The sequence below is a fragment of the Rattus norvegicus genome, chromosome X, assembly GCF_021556685.1.
Source record: "Rattus norvegicus strain SHRSP/BbbUtx chromosome X, alternate assembly SHRSP_T2T, whole genome shotgun sequence".
NCBI lineage: Eukaryota > Metazoa > Chordata > Mammalia > Rodentia > Muridae > Rattus > Rattus norvegicus.
Genome location: NC_141554.1, coordinates 37748502 through 37766119, shown reverse-complemented (window position 1 = coordinate 37766119; position 17618 = coordinate 37748502). Strand labels below are relative to the sequence as shown.

The window sequence follows — 17618 nt, the reverse complement described above, 5'->3', positions numbered from 1 at the left end:
TGGTGGATAAATCCCTTGGCTCCTCTGCTTTCCTGAGTCATGTCCACAGAGTCCCAGACTTCCGGGGGGGATCATTTCACATTACTTAGAGTACGGATATGCTTGATAACATAGCCTTTGGGGAGGAGGCCTGCTTTCCTTTCTCAGCCCTTTGCTTATGGTTCCTAAAATAATTTCCTAGGATACTATCTCAAGAGTCATTTTCCAAGAGGTAAGACAAGAATTGTGGAATTAACTAGGTGGTGTTTCTAATGTTTGTGTATAAGCAAAGCTGTCCACAAAGAGCTAAAGTTGCCTACAAAAATATCAACAATAAAGGACAAAACTATATTCCTTTTACCTAAAGTCCAAAAAGTCTTATGTGGCTTTTCTACCTATTTTCTGACTGGGTCCCTGCTAATTTATTTAATTATCATAGAATCAGATCTTTGAAGTAATCCATCAATGTGTTGATTGCTCATTTGGTCACTTATCAATCAGAAGAGAAGTTTCTCCTTAGTATTCTTGCACAGACTTATTACTAGAACTCGAAAGATGACTAAGACACAGTTGCTTCCTCTCAGAGCTCTTGTGTCAGTGACAAGGAAGAGTTTACATGTGAAAAGCCACACAGCCCAGGGAGAGAAATGGTAAAGAATTAACGAAAGCAGTGGATATAAATAGGAGGCCTCCGAGGTACAGGAAAGGGAACAGTGGGAAGGATGGCAGGGTCTGATAATAAGGACTTGAAGATGACAAAGTATAGTACATAGAGGTATGATGTCACAAGAACCATTATTTTATATAACTAATAAAATGTAAGAGAATAAAGCATTACTAAAAGAAGACCCAGATGCTGAGGGAGCTTAAGGGATTAACTCCATTGGAAAGTGGTTGGTAGGCTTTCCAAAAGAGTAAGAGTTCAATTTTACAAAATTCCGTCCAACAGGAGCACATAACATAGGATGCCTGAGAGGAATTTATAGGTGTCTCACCGCATATTTATAGGTATACAATGTACTTTATGGACTTTCTTAACTTAGTGTTTTAGAAGAGATATATAATTTCCAATGGTGGGTTTTGGTTGAATTAAGGCAAGATGAGGCAAGTGCACAAAACACTTTGCTTTCTGGGTTTTTACAATGATTTTGTTTTAACTGAGAGTCAGTTCCAATATAAATACTATTGCCAGGTGAAACTGCTGTAGTTGAGCTGGGATCTCCCGTCTCATGATGGTCCACCCCTAACTAATGTATTTCTTTTCTTCCCAAGGCGGGAGATCGTTGGTGTGGTGGAGCCTCTGCCTCATGATGAAACATACTGTGACCCTGCATCTCTGTTCCATGTCTCTAATGATTACTCATTCATTCGGTAAATGACATTTTTCTCCTCTCTATTTACTATCTAGGGCTTAAAGGATAGCTGTAACTAATAACAGAAACTTAAATAGGGGTCAATGAAGTGACCATTACAAGGCTTTTCTATCTCCCTCCTACCCAAAGTTTAATGTAGACTATCAGTTATCGGGTTAAATAAACTGATGTGAGATCTTTTGCCCATTGTTTAAGGATTGTCCTACTTTGCTTTGTATAGCTGTGATACATACTATGATCAAAAGCAACTTGGAGAAGATTTGGCTTTGTCCCAATCACAGTCTGTCATTGAGGGAAGCCAAGACAGGAATTCAAGCAGGGTAGGAACCTAGTGGCAGGAACTGAAGCAGAAACTGGGGAGGAACCCTGCTTATTGTCTTGCTCTTCATGGCTGGCTTAGCTTGTCTTCTTGTACCTCAAAGGACCACCTGCTCACGGGGTAGTACCTCGTCCAGTGGGCTGGGGCCTCCCTGGGCCCTCCGACACCAATCATTTATCCAGAAAATATTTCACAGACTGGCTTAGAGGCCAATCTGAATAAAGCATTTCCTCAATTCAGGTTCCTTATTCCTAGATGACTCCAGCTTATAGCAAGTTGACAAAAAAACAATAAACACAAACAAACAAACAAACAAAACCTTTTAATCTATCTTATTGCTAGCAGAGTTTATTATGCATCTAAGGAGTGTTTTTATTATTGTTGACTTTGTCTGTTTGAGGCAGAGACATACTATATGCCCCAGGCTGGCCTTGAATTCCTGAATGCTGGAATGCAGGCATGTGCAGGGCTCACCTTCTGGATCTGTAAAAATGGGGATGTATTTACCTGGCATGAGGACTAGCTTGATACCACTTTATAGGAAAGGACTATAAATAACTCTGGCATAGCAATCCAAATGTGAATAACCTGTGACATAGTAGAAAAAACTGCTCTATCACTAAATATATGCAATACAAATATTGTGTGCTGCATCTGAAAAGTTCATGGTGGAGAAAGACTTTTAGCCAATACCTGTGTTAATTACTTGGGTCAGGGATTTCCCTGGATCTATGACTCTACTACAGCCATAAAACATGAGCCTTCTTTTTGTTTGTTTCTTTGTGACTTGCACAGATATTACACAAGGACCATTTATCAATTCCAGTTTCAAGAAGCTCTTTGTCAAGCAGCTAAACATGATGGCCCACTACACAAATGTGACATCTCAAATTCCACTGAAGCTGGGCAGAAGTTGCTGTAAGAAATGCCTCAAAGTGCTGAACCTCTCTTAGCATCCCATATTACTAATTTCCATGCCTCTGATTTAATTTATTTGCTTCCTCTATCCCCCCAACTCCCGAAAAATTAGAACTTCAGAATTCTCCCCACCAATCACAAAATAAATGTTCAATTTGGAATGAGACAGGAATCTTGGTCATGAGATACCTGGATGGGCCACCTCTTGTCTCTATGTGATAACTTCAGGGCTCTCTTTTGAACAATTGGAAGCAATTTTGAATCCCTCTGAAAATATGCCTTATTTTCACAGTCTGCCAGAAGAAACTTCAGGCAATTCCAACAGAAGTATAAAGAGTATAGGTGCAAAGGTGTGCCCACCTGGAACCCTTAAAGATGACCCACATTCTGTTTTCTTTTTGCATGTAGCAATATGCTGAGTCTTGGAAACTCAGGGCCCTGGACCCTAGCCTTGGAAAATGTGGTAGGATCAAGGAATATGGATGTAAAACCACTGCTCAATTACTTCCAACCATTGTTTGTCTGGCTGAAAGAGCAGAACAGGAATTCGACTGTGGGGTGGAGCACTGACTGGAGCCCATGTGAGTTCACTGACTGCACACACGTTGTGCAATGTTCCTTGTTTGCTTCTCTTAGTGGCCTTTAGCTATAGCCTGGCAGGGGTTGTGGCACAGTTCAATCTGTGTTCCTCTTCTTTAGACTGTGTCACAAACTCTGTTGAGTGTTCTCATTAGGCTCACCCTCACATTAAGAGTCTAGCACTTGGGGTTGGGGATTTAAGCTCAGTGGTAGAGCGCTTGCCTAGCACGTGCAAGGCCCTGGGTTCGGTCCCCAGCTCCTGGGAAAAAAAAAGAGTCTAGCACTCTCCTACTGCCTTTGAACCTGGCTCTTTGTCCTAGATTGCTTTCCATTGCTGTGATGAAGACACTATAACCAAAAGCAACATGGAGAGGTCTATTTCAGCTTATAGATTACAGTTCATCATCAGGCACTCAAAGCAGTAATCTGGAGGCTGGAATTGAAGAGGGGCCTTGGAGGCAGACTAACTGGCTTGCTCTCCATGGTTTGCTCAGCTTGATTTTTTCCCGGGGATGTCATTTCCCACAGTGTGCTGGGACCTCACACATCAATGATTCAGGAAAATGTCCCACAAGCCCATCGAATGGAGGCATTTTTTTTTAAATTAAGGTTTATCTTCCCAGCTAACTCTGTGTCAAGCTGACCAAAAAACAAAACAAAAACAATAATAGCAACAAAACCTAACTAAGATGCTCTTGTAAGACAAACACTGTCGTCAGTTAGACCAGGTGTTTCTGACAGTCACTTTCATAACTCTTAAACCTTGTTTCTTTTGCTGTCTTATAATCAACGTTAGAATGCCTCTCCCAGCTCCTCTTCCACCTCCACTGTTCAATCATGGGATGTTTAGTAAGGCAGTTATCAATATTTATGTCTGGCCACCTGCACAGCCAAGTAACACACTATGCTGTGTCCTTTCTTAAGTGGCTTGTCTGTATCAGAATTTCTACTCACTCCGGGTTTTGGCATGCAAACAGAGCATTTCTTTATTACCAACTAGTAGAATTTATCTATTTTTTCAGCCTCCATTTTTTCCCCTAGCAACTTCCCCTTGGAGTATTACATACTTTTATCTTAGCATTGACCATAACCATCCTTCAGAATCACCTCCTGGTTCTTCTGGGTTGAATCCCGTTTCCTGGGTTTCATATCTTCTTTCCAGGTTTACGTCTTGTTCTGTAGAAGAACAAGTTCCAATTGGCTATCTGAGTAAGCGATGATGGTGTGCAGGACCATGCCATCTCCGACGTGGCTTTAACCAAAATCTCAGTACCAATTTCCCATTCTCTTTCCACCTCAGCTGCATCAGAATCCCAAGCTTTCTCTGGGGTTCTCTCTATTTTGACCAGTAATCTCTGTGTACACATTAAGCAGTGACTTATGAATCGCTCAGAAAGCAGTTGCCAGTTTCTCATCATTTCTCGTCATTCCTCATTTTGTAAAAGCGGTGTCTGTACCCTTTAAAAGACCCCATTGCTATTACCTTACTGCAATCTTGAAAAGGGAGAAAAATCAATGTGTGATCAGTCTGTCATCTAAACCAGCTGTCTGAAATTTCTCTTTAACCAGATGCCGACCAAAGCATTAAAGTGAGGATAAGCCTAAAATCAGCTCTTGGGAAAAATGCGGTGAGTATTGTTCTATATGGTGATTTCACTTTTCCTCAGTGCATTCTCTTCCCTTGAAATCTCATTCCAGTGTGGCCTAAAGAAAGAGAGAGGCCACGTGGTTCACTTAAAACTGTAAGACTCTGCCCTTCAACTGACTCTTTTCTTCTTCCCTCTCTCTCTCCCTCCCTTCTTTTTCTTTGTAATCTATCTCTTATTGGATAGGCAATATCTACTGTTCACTTGAGTGCGTTGTGAAGATCTGCACTGAAACATCTGTACTGTAATTGTCAAACAGCCCCCTCCCCAATTGACTCATCACCATGACTTGTATTGAAAGACAAGGTCATGGTTATAGGATGAGGGGTTGTTTCTTTTCTTAGGTTTTTGGTTGATTTTGTTTCCTTAATCATTTACATTCTTGTTTTATTAACTGTCTGGTTTTGGAAAAAAAATTTCAAATCTTGGAGCTTAATTTAAAAGTGTAGCATCTCAGGTCCCAGCCCTGGACTTGCTTAATCAGGATTCCTATTTTTGTAAGTCCTCCATGTGGTTTGCATACATTGGAGTGACTGGGAAACTCAGAGTCTCAAACTTGGCTCAACATTGGAACCGCATGGGAAGTCTTCAGAATCTGAGAGCATGGCTACACCTCCAGAGATGCTGGTTTGATTGTTCTGGAGTGTGGCACCGTGATTTGAGCATTCAGAGTTTGCTTTTCGTTTGAGTCTCACTGTGTAGTTACAGCTGGCCTGGAACACACTATGTAGATGAGATTGACCTCGAACTCCCAGAAAGACTTCTAAGTGCTGAGATTAAAGGCATGCACCACCATCCCCCCCCCCCCAGCCTCATTAAGAGTTTTTAAATCTGGAGCTGGTGTGATGACTTGGCAGTTAAGAGCACTTGTGGCTTTAGCAGAGAATCCCGGTTCGCTGCACCCCCATGGTGGCTCACAACTATTTGTAACCCCAGTTACAGGGGTTCTTGTGCCCTATTTTGATCTCCACAGGCACCAGGCACGCACATGGTATGAGCAAAACACTCATACACCTAAAAATAAGTGCATTTTTAAAATGTAAGGAGTTTTAAATTTTCCCAGAAATTCTAAGTACAGGCACATTTGAGAATCATTGACTTAAAGATTTGTACACTTTTGTGTAACAAAATATATTTTTTCATTTTATTTATTTTATTTTTATTGGATATATTCCTTTATTTGCATTTCAAATGTTATTCCCTTTCCCGGTTTCCTGTCCATAACACGGCCCATCCCCTCCCCCAGTAACAAAATATTTAATAGAGAATCTTATTATTTATAGATTTAGTTATCACTCTCCCCCGAACATCTATCTCACTTGATCTAGCCCTGGAAAGCACAAGCCTTTAAGAAAGACAATTTTATTAGTATGTAATAATTGTTCAAAGTGGGATTCATTGGGAGATTTTCATACATTTACATAATTTGCTTTGATGATAATTTGTTCCTTCATGTACTCTCTTCCCCACCCCACCTTCACTTTTCCCCTTTCTCTTTCCAAATAGTCTCCTTTCAATGGCAGCTTTGATTAGGAAAGGGGAGAGAACATGTTGTCTCGGGTAGATTGGATGAACAACTTGGGTGTGTCCTAGAACCCTGGGACAATCAGATAAAACAGTCCAATGTGCTACAGAAGACTGACGTGTCAGTGTATAGATCCAAAGACTCAGTTTCTCCCTCTCCATTTCCTGAAAAGTTAAATAGTTCCCAAGACTTGACAAATTTTGCTATATTTTATAGATAAATAAGATACCAATATACATAACACAAGCATTTCAAAGTGAAAATACAAGAAAGCAATTCCCCCCTCTTATTGACAATAGTCTTTTCTCATACATTATATTCTGATTAGAGTTTCTCCTCACTGATCTCCCGCTACCCCTCCCATCAGGATCCGCTCCTTTTCTGTCTCTCATTAGAAAAGTGCCGGCTATCCGACAGCAATTATAGAAACACAAGTCCATTGCTTCTCAACTCCAAGTTCAAATTCCCATTTCTCAATGTGCACTGCAGGCTCACAAGAATATTTATCTTCGTCATTATCTTCATTATACTTTGATTAGCTCTTCTTTGGCTTAATACATTGAGATTACTCCTGGTAGATCAGGAAACTTCTCGAGTCTCTTGTCTGGCATTTGCATCCATGTTCCCTTTCCAGGCAAATTTGATGGTGTGACATTCTAAAGTTGATCACTGATGAAATGTACTTTCTGTGCCCATGTGCAGCAGGGCCAGAGTGTCTGCCCAACTCAAGTCATTTTAGGGTTAGACATCAACTGGAACTATGGCATCATCTTAAGAATTTAGCTTTTCAGTGTTTTAGAATATGGAAGTCCTAGCCAGAAAATTACTAGTAACAACATTTATATATGACCATTGTTATTAAAAACCCTATATTTCACATATGGGCAAAACCAAGCTTGAGTGAAAACAGTGTTTTCCTAAGCTTCAGTATTGCTTTTTCTTCGAAAGGGAAAGCAGAAAGGAAACTCCTTTGTCATTTATTGATCTCTACTGCCATCCACTGGAAGAAATAGCGAATGCCTTTACCTCTAATGATGGTGGTAGTGCAACATGCATGACCATGTATGGTTCAAATACCTTGAGAACTTCTATGGAAACAGTAAAAGCTAGGGTGAGCTTCCTACAAAATACAGACAGTCCATGCAAACCATGCAGCTTTGGGTTGTCTCCTATCTATAAATCTATCCTCAGGGTTCGTATTTCAATCCATGTAAACCAAAGTGAAAGGACCGATGGACCCCTTGGTTCCTGAAACAGGGATGGTTGCCTGACCAGCAGCATTAGCACCTTCTGGGGTAGTAGATATGCAAATTCTTGGTTCGTATCCTAGATTGTCGAAATCAGAAACTTTTCATATAAAGTTAATAGTCAATTTAATCCATTCCAACCACCAAATGCTGATCCCTGCTCACACTGGAGGGCAAAGACTTGATGGCCAGAATCCTTGGAATAGTGATGAGGACTTTCCCATTTCCCTCTGTTCTATGCCCCCCATTGAGTGGTGTCTATCATCTGAATTTGCAGTATGAATGGACCGACAACGAAATGTACCTATTCCGATCATCTGTTGCCTATGCCATGAGAGAGTATTTTTCAAGGGAAAAGAACCAGACAGTTCCTTTTGGGTAAGTTGATTTGCTAGATGATGACGATGATGATGATGATGATGGTGATGGTGGTGGTGGTGGTGGTGATTATTATTATTATTTATTAATTTATTCACTTTACACCCCAATATCAGCCCCTCTCCTCCAAGTATCCCGTCACACAGGTTTTCCCCAACTCCTCCCTCCCCTTCTCTCTTGAGAAGGGGGGATCCCCCCACAGGTATCACCTTGTTCCAGAGTTGTCAAGTCATTTCAGGACTAGACAATTTGATAGGTTCTATACATAACTCTCTCTCTCTCTCTGCTACACTACTCTAGAGCCTGAGGAGACATGCTTAAACTTTCTTCAAATCAAATCAAGGAGTCTATCCAAGTAGACTTTAGTTTCTATATTTTTTGAATGATGATTTCATAAATTTATATACTGCATACTGCATTTTGTAGTTCTCTCATGGGACTCCCACTGAACCCTTCTTCTTCCTCCTACTCTTGTACCTCTTTTTCTATTGTTGCCTTGTTTATTTGGGATCTACTGATCTAAACTAGGGTTGTTGGCATAAGCATAGTCCAGAATTTTATTTGGCATCCTGGAATTTGGGTCCCTTCCTTTTAAGATGTTTGCGGTTTAACTTGTAGATGGCATCAACATTTTTGTTATTAAACATCTCTCTCTTTCTCTCTGTCTCTATTTATCTATCTCTCTGTCTCTGTATCTCTCTGTCCATCTCTCTTTGTCTCTCCCTCCATACACTCTCATCCCACCATTAGAAGTAAAGTAGGTGAGCTAACCCAATCACAGAAAGACATACACGGTATGCACTCATTGATAAGTGGCTATTAGCCCAAATGCTTGAATTACCCTAGACACCTAGAACAAATGAAAATCAAGACGGATGATCAAAATGTGAATGCTTCACTCCTTCTTTAAAAGGGGAACAAGAATACCCTTGGCAGGGAAGAGAGAGGCAAAGATTAAAACAGAGACTGAAGGAACACCCATTCAGAGCCTGCCCCACATGTGGCCCATACATATACAGCCACCCAATTAGACAAGATGGATGAAGCAAAGAAGTGCAGACCGACAGGAGCCGGATGTAGATCGCTCCTGAGAGACACAGCCAGAATACAGCAAATACAGAGGCGAATGCCAGCAGCAAACCACTGAACTGAGAATAGGACCCCCGTTGAAGGAATCAGAGAAAGAACTGGAAGAGCTTGAAGGGGCTCGAGACCCCATATGTACAACAATGCCAAGCAACCAGAGCTTCCAGGGACTAAGCCACTACCTAAAGACTATACATGGACTGACCCTGGACTCTGACCTCATAGGTAGCAATGAATAGCCTAGTAAGAGCACCAGTGGAAGGGGAAGCCCTGGGTCCTGCTAAGACTGAACCCCCAGTGAACTAGACTGTTGGGGGGAGGGCGGCAATGGGGGGAGGATGGGGAGGGGAACACCCATAAAGAAGGGGAGGGGGAGGGATTAGGGGGATGTTTGCCCGGAAACCGGGAAAGGGAATAACACTTGAAATGTATATAAGAAATACTCAAGTTAATAATAATAAAAAAAAGAAGTAAAGTAGGGGAGAGAGAGAAAGAGAGAGAGAGAGAGAGAGAGAGAGAGAGAGAGAGAGAGAGAGAGAGGTAAATGTTTGCTATAGAGGAAACACACACAATAGGACAGAAAGAGGAATGAGGCTGGGGGAATGTTTAACTTTAAGTGAGTTAGCAATTAGAAAGGACACCACTAACATTAAGAAGTAGGGAGAGAAGCAGAAAAGTCAACAGTGCGGACAATGGGAGAAAGTGTTCAGGCAGGGCAGCAACAGGCACAAAGTCCAATGAGGTAATAGCCATTGCATGCCAATGGAACAGCAAGGCCATTGTGGGTGGGAAAGCACCTACTAGAGGACAAATAGATGATGGGGGTCAGGACAGTGTTAGGGCAGGATAGGTGGGTAAAAGTGAGCACAGAAAGTTCATTGTGGCCTCAAGGCCATTGCATAGACGTAGGCTTTTGAGATGGTCAAGTAGTTATTCAAAGACTATAGATCTCCACATGATCTACCTTAGTTTTTACTAGGATCACTCCAGGAGCTATGTGAGCATTGCTTTGTCACACTGGGTAGTGATCCCTACTTTTACCTACATCTGTAGATGCTACACAACACTTGCTGGGTAGAGTCAAGGCAGAGAATGTTAACATTCTATCTCTGACTATGACACTGAAACATTACTGTCCACCATGGTCTCATATTCCTAGATCACCAATGACTCTCTCTCTCTCTCTCTCTCTCTCTCTCTCTCTCTCTCTCTCTCTCTCTCTCTCTCTCATTTGTTGAGACAGGGTTTCTCTGTGTATTGCTGGATTGCTCATTGTTCTGGAACTTACTCTATGAACCAGGCTGGCTTTGAACTCATAGACATCTCTCTGCCTCTGCCTCCTGAGTGCTGGGATTAAAGATATGTGCCACCACTGCCTAGCATTCTTGATTCTCTTACTGTTTTAGGTTGACATTATAAAGAATTGAACAGATGTAGGTTTTATGCGGTAGTTGGAAAAAAAACGATATCAAAAGGTGATCTCTCTCTCTCTCGCACTGGTTCTGTTTTTAAGACAGAGTTTCTCTGTGCAACAGCCCTGGCTGTCCCGGAGTTTGATTTGTAGCTTTGTCTCCTCAGTGCTGGAATTAAAGCATGCATCACCATGCCTGGGACGTGGGCTACTACAACTCTTGGGCAATTGATTCTTTGTGCTTTGGATAGTGTAAAGACTTTTAGTCAATTCTATCCTTCTACTGTTTTCCCTATCCTGTGTCTCCTCATTCAGGAACGTTGTTTTACTCTCTATTCCACTAGCAGGGGGAGTACTTCCTTTCTTTACTGTGTTCTCTTATTAGGAAAGAAGAAAAATGTTTCTTTTGTTTTCCCCCCACAGGGAGGCAGACGTATGGGTGAGTGATTTGAAACCAAGAGTCTCCTTCAACTTCTTTGTCACTTCACCCAAAAATGTGTCTGACATCATTCCCAGAAGTGAAGTTGAAGAGGCCATCAGGTGACATTTTACTTTCAAACAAACCATATAAAGATGAAGGGGTTAGCTAATGCCCCAATAGCTTACATTCCCTGCAATATTTTTGTGTGCTGGACATTGTTCAAAGTCATTTATGTCTTTTACCTCATCTCAAAACATGGGTTATTCTTGTGGCTGAGGTGGTGAGTGGTATGTGTGGTAAATGTATGCATTTGCGTATGGGTGTGTACCTGCGACATGGTTATACTTGTAGAAGCCAGAGGTTGACATAGCTGTCTTTTTTGATTCATCACCACCTTGTTTTTAGAGACATGGTATCTTACTAAACCCAATGCTAATCAATTCAGCTGGACTAGCAAGTGAACTTCTAGGATCTGCCCATCTCCCCCAACTTCCAGCGTTGGAGTGGAGACGTGCTAGGTGCTACGACACCCAGCTTTTTTATGTGTGTGCTGGGCATCAAAACTCAGGTCCTCATGCTTGGACAGTGGGCATTTTACTGGCAGAACCCTCTCTTGGGCTGCACAAACTTGGATTTTAATTCTATCACAATTCAACAGCAGGAAACTGCTTTGCATTGGGGACTGCCCGGGTGCAGGCCTTTAGACAATGGTTTAGGCATAAGCACTTGATATGGGAGGCCGTGCTGAGAAGCATGGACTTTTTCCTACAGAAACTGTGGACAGAAGACAAAGACCTGGTGAATGGTGACAGATTCCAAGATCTCAAACAAGCTATCATCGTCAGCAGCTAGACTCTCTGCTAGGCAGTCCTGTCAGACAACTCTGGGATATGGCAGAATGTGCACCTGAAATGTCTCAGCAGAGAACTGAGGGAGCTCAGAGTTTGACCACTTCTCACTAGTCACTGGCCAAGAAGTCTTTCTGGTGATATCCATTCCCTAGCCTCTCTAGTTCGACATTGGTCTCAGATAAAGCAAGGGAAATCATTTTTGGTTAAAGGAAGCTTGACTAGCATGCTTGAAGTGCAGACAAGAAATGGGCACACACTGCCACCATTTTTACGGGGACATTATGAAAGAGTTATTGAACCGCCCAAAGCAGGAAATAAGGAAGGTAAATATTAGGTTCTTTTTACACCAAGAGAGGAATTTACCATGGAGCAGTGATCACTCGTAAGAAATAACTTGTTCAGACTTCCTCAGCTCTTTTAAACAAGATAGTAGGAATGGAAGATGAACGGTTCTCTTTCTCACTTAAAAAGGAGGGGGTTGGAGGAAGGAGGGAGGAAGCAAAAGGCTTAATAAATTTCCTGTACCTGACAGCTCACTAGATGGCGATATTGTGCTATACCAGGAATTCTATTTACCCTTCAGACCAGATTTCAGAGCTGCTGAATAGGGTGTGCCTACAAAATTTGGCCTGATTGAGGTGTGTGAATTGTACCCAAAGATTCATTCTCCTCCTCCAAAAAGGGTAATATCAGTCTTAGACAAAATGCTGGCTGAGATTGTCATAAAAGTGCTGTCTTTTCCTGGATTCCAAGGTATAAGCTACTGGGAATCTCAGACTTTCTTTTTTCTTCAGGAAATGACTCTTGTAAAATGACTTGAGAAACTCTTGAGGTTGCCAGAGCTTGTGGCTGATTCTGTGTGGCTATTTGTCCTCTCTGATGCAATCTGACCTTGTCACTTGAGCTACACCCTTCAATAGGAAGCTGTGGCGCCAGACACTTTAGTCTATGAACCAAAATGTCCCTCCATTATATTGTTTTTGTTGTAAATCATCTTCATCCTTCCTAGTCCGTCAACTTCAGCTACTTATCATCTTAGTGCTTGAGAAATGCAGAGGTCTCTTCCTCATGTTCAGCTGCGATGCTGCTTTCAAATGTCAGTTCCTTTTACTTGGACAACTCCTTCAGTGATTTGGGTAGAGGATAAGATTCATTTATAAAGAGGGCTTAGTCAATTATGCTTTTCCGCTGTTTGCTGTAAGGTCATTTAGAAAAAACAATTCATTTTTTTTAAGACAGGGTTTCTCTGTGTAGCCTTGACTGTCCTACAGCTCACTCTGTAGATCAGGCTGGCCTCAGACTTACAGAGCTCTATCTGCCTCTGCCTCCTGAATGTTGGGATTAAAGGCCTGCACCGCCACTGCTTGGCTGTCTGTACTTACTTTAGATGTACGCTGAAGGCCGAGAAATTCTTTCGGAACATGCTACTTTTAACTTTAAAATGCAGAACCTATATATGATAAATACTAAGCTATTTGTTCATTCTAAAATTTTCTTTTTATAATGAAACCTATTAATTTGTATGATAACTTTATTCTCTTAACGTTTTAGTGTGTGAGCCTACATGTTTGTATGTGTACTGCATGTGAGCAGTGCCTGGGAGGCAATAAGAAGAGGGCTTTGCATCCCCTGGGGCTGGAGTTATAGGCACTTTTGTGAGCTGCCCAAACCCAGGTCCTCTGGAAGAGCCACGCAAAAACTCTTAACCGCTGAGTCATCTCTCTAGGCCTCCTTCCCTCAACCCCTTTATAAATTTTTAACTCAAACTTCAAATGAGGTTGTTGATAAACCTAATTCGGGTTACCAGGTATGAAAGAAATGTCACTGTCAAATCTTTATATCTCTTCGTTGACCCAATCTACTTCAATTTTATTGTTATTTTAGGTGTATATTTTTGTGGCTTTGAAAAAGACTGGCTTGCTATGTTCCCCTGGCTGTCCTGGATCTCGCTATGCAGACCTGGTTGACCTCAAATTCGTGTAGTCCTTATTCTAAACCACTGGCTTTACAGGCATGCGCCATTGCACAAAGTTCTGTTGTACATTCTTATGACAAGGTTCCCTTTGGGAACCCGGATATAAGGAGAAAATAACGGTGCAGAATTTTATTTGGTCTAAGCATCCCCTTTACTACATTCTCTTTTGCAAATAGGATGTCTCGGGGCCGTATCAATGATATTTTTGGTCTGAATGATAACAGCCTGGAGTTTCTGGGGATCTACCCAACACTTAAGCCACCTTACGAGCCTCCTGTCACCATATGGCTGATTATTTTTGGTGTCGTGATGGGAACGGTAGTGGTTGGCATTGTTATCCTGATCGTCACTGGGATCAAAGGTCGAAAGAAGTAAGTGTCCTTTCCTAGATGTATCTGTCTTTTTAGAATGCACGAATTGGAAAAATTTCAGCAAATAGCACTCTATACACACAGGACAATTACTTATTTGTAATAAGTCTACCTAAATATTCTAATATATCCTTTAGAAACATAGCAGATGTTAGCAGTTCTTTACCACCCTAGCAAGCTCACATATTAGATGTCTAGCCTGAGGTTTATTGGAATGCTATAGTCAAGTGCATTCTCTCCACAGTGTCATACTCTGACTGAAAACTCAGTAAAGCATTGTTCTCACTGATGAGTCTTGCTTCACCCACAGAGGACTGGCTGTCATGGAGCATGAAGCATAATGTCACCCAAACTACTACTCTTTACGTTTATTCCTCTTTGGGAAACTCAAATGTATCATTTGAGCTCATGGCCAGGCACCCTCTAATTTGTTCTAGAGCTGAGATGATTGAGGGTTTTAGTCACCAGAGACCTGACTTCTAGTTCCTGACTTGAGAAAGTATTGACTCTTGTTGGATTTATCAAATAAGTTAGTATTTTGTATCACCTGACAACATTATATGCATGTTTCCAGTTGTTTAAACATACTGTCGGTTGAATCTTTTAAAACAAATATTTATTTTATATATGGGAGCACACTGTAGTTATCTTCAGACACACCAGAAGAGGGCATCAGATTCCACTACAGATGGTTGTGAGCCACCATGTGGTTGCTGGGAATTGAACTCAGGACGTCTGGAAGAGCAGTCGGTGCTCTTAACCACTGAGCTATCTCTCCAGCCCTCAGTTGAATCTTTACACAAATTAGTTTATTTTATTTAATTTTCTTTACTATAGAGAGTTCTCAATTCTACCGAATAACTGCATTTGAAAAAGCAATGCTGTGGAGATGGGTAAAATCACTGCCACACAAGTATGAGGACCTGAGTTTGAATCCACATAGCCTATATATAAACCAGATACAGGATGCAAGCATCTGTAATCCCAGAACTCTTCCAGGGAGATGGGAGTCCGAGGTGGGAAAATCCCCAGAAGTTTGTAGGTCACTTGGCCACTTAGCCTGGTGTACACAGCAGAGATAACAAACGGATCCCATCTCAATCCCAGTGAGTGTTGAGAATCAATGCTGGAGGTTGTCTGATCTCCACACGGGCGATGAAGCATACACACTTACACATATGCACATGTGCACACATACACAGATGGGCACAAAACACTTTCTAGGCAGTGAAGTCAACATGATTAAAATTCTCAAAAATACAAGGGAGTCATAGAGTTCCTTTGTTTCTGAGTTTCATTTTAACCAAAGTTATTAGTTTTTAGTATATAGGAACGATGGGCCACATATTATTTACCACCTAATATGTTTTAGAGATATTTTGAGATTTTAAAAAAATTTCCCAAGCAATATATTTTAGAGATTCTTTCAGATTGGCTGTGTAAAGCACTTCTTTTGCCGGGTACTTTCCTATTTTATAGCAATGACCTCTCCCATGGTTACCAGATGTTTGTGTCTATTTTAAAAAAGTGCACTGATTTCAAATAGACAATTTCCTGTGCATGCTAATGTTTGTGCAAGATAAATCCCAGCAGGTGAAAGGCTGCTCAACTTGAAATGTTGAAAGGTTAAGATCAACATCAACTTTTAATTTTAATCCAAACTTCTGAACTGTTCTCATGGGGCAGAATGTATGTATAAACATAGCACCAGCTTATGAAAGTTCCCAGTTTCTACAACGCAGCATCCTTAGCACAAGGGACCACCAGACTTTTTGATAGTCATCCGTTGGGTCAGTGTAAGTGTCTTTCTAACATCACTTTATTAAGGTGACTTTGTTTTATTCGACAGGAAAAATGAAACAAAAAGAGAAGAGAATCCTTATGACTCCATGGACATTGGCAAAGGAGAAAGTAACGCAGGATTCCAAAACAGTGATGATGCTCAAACTTCATTCTAGAAAAGCACTCGTCATTTTACTGTATGCAAATGCTAACTTCATAGTACCCAAAATATGAGATTATATCCATGTCCTTAGCCATCAAAACTATGATCTGTTCAGTAAAGTTGTCCAAAGAGCATCAGACTTGAGTGGACATCTTCACTGACATTGCTTTCAGTATTTATTTCTACCTTAGGACTTGACATCTCTTCTGTTTATTAATAGGGATGTTTATCTTAGAGTAAAAGAGGGAAATGTGCCTTTGGCCTCACAGTCCGTCCAGGGAGATACTGTCAGGCAACTGGATTTAGAAGATGAAATGATGTATCTTGGGAGGAGGTGTTGGCATCTGGCGTGTGAACTGGTGGGACTGCTGAGGTTGAGAATGGTGCTCGCTGTTCACTTGACTCCAAGTGTGACATCACGCTCTGTGGCTTCTGCATTAATTCACTTCAAATACTGTAGGAATCTGTAGACAGTTATACTTGAAATGGACTGTCCCTTCTTTGGAGGTACAGCTTCAAAGGAGAAAGAAGTCGGACATCAGGTAGATAACATGACCTTTTTCTCTTTCAAACTGCTTGAACAACATCTCTCTAACAGGACACAGCTAGCACAGGAAACTCCATGAACCCAGAGCATGCCTGACAGAAACTTGCTTCCATTATTCTCTCACTGTGGAGTAAGGGAAAATTCCAGCTGAATGCTCACCCTGTGAAATGGGAGCCCAGTCTCTGAAATTGTTTGTTTCTCTCACAGGGTCTGAGGCAATGGTGAACACAAAGCAGACCTCAATAAATACTTATTAGATTTGTACTCTCCTCTGGTCTTATGTGTGCCAATGTGTCTGTTATTTCTGGATTTCATTGTATGGACAAAGTTGTCATCTTGGACCAAGAAATTATAAAATCTGTTCAAGTGATTGGTACTCAGATTGTATGCACTGAGACATTAGGAACCAACACCCTGCCATTATTAAATATAACAATAATATATACCCAAGGATTGATTAAAACTATATTAAATTAATTAACATGTTCGACATGCTATATTGGAGACTCCATCATAACAGTGTAATGTTAGAGTGACTTTGTGCTTAATAAATTTTGGTGTGTTCATGGTAATGTTGGGCCACCGATCCATCAAAATCAGGCTGAGTCATTTGAGGCTATTTAGTGTCTTTGCATTCATATAATACACAGGTAGCAAAGAAAGAATGCCTTTTTTCAAGAGAGCCATTTCCCTCCCATCAAGCTTCCACATCATTATCTCTCTTACTATCTTGCCTCTGGGGCAAGCAAGAATTGCTTTTCTCCCCGATTTACACTCTTGTTTAATTGATACCATTTTACCTTGTGTATGACATGACTTTTCTAATACAAGAAGATCTTCTGCAAGCGATTATTTAAACAGCCCTTGTAGGCAGGTCTCTGTGAGTTCGAGGCCAGCCTGGTCTACAGAGTTCCAGGAACAGCCAGGGCTACACAGCAAAATATGAAAAATAAATAAAAATATTGTAGATATATAAATAACCCTTGCAACTGGTGTATTCACTTTACAAAGTCCTCAGTCCGTTTCTTAGTTCAACACTATGCAAAA

The 17618-nt window shown here is 41.2% G+C and overlaps 1 protein-coding gene across 1 annotated transcript in view; it reads left to right on the top strand.

Annotated features, from left to right (window-relative positions):
* Positions 1 to 16840, top strand: part of Ace2 (angiotensin converting enzyme 2) — a 46143-nt gene extending 29303 nt beyond the window's left edge. Inside the window, exons 11-18 of the mRNA NM_001012006.2 lie at positions 1252 to 1350; positions 2467 to 2589; positions 2998 to 3170; positions 4738 to 4796; positions 7864 to 7964; positions 10885 to 11001; positions 13885 to 14079; positions 15929 to 16840. Of these exons, the coding sequence (NP_001012006.1) occupies positions 1252 to 1350; positions 2467 to 2589; positions 2998 to 3170; positions 4738 to 4796; positions 7864 to 7964; positions 10885 to 11001; positions 13885 to 14079; positions 15929 to 16037 (976 nt within the window). The 3' untranslated portion in view covers positions 16038 to 16840. The remainder of the gene's footprint in view (positions 1 to 1251; positions 1351 to 2466; positions 2590 to 2997; positions 3171 to 4737; positions 4797 to 7863; positions 7965 to 10884; positions 11002 to 13884; positions 14080 to 15928) is intronic.
* Positions 16841 to 17618: the final 778 nt, after the last annotated feature.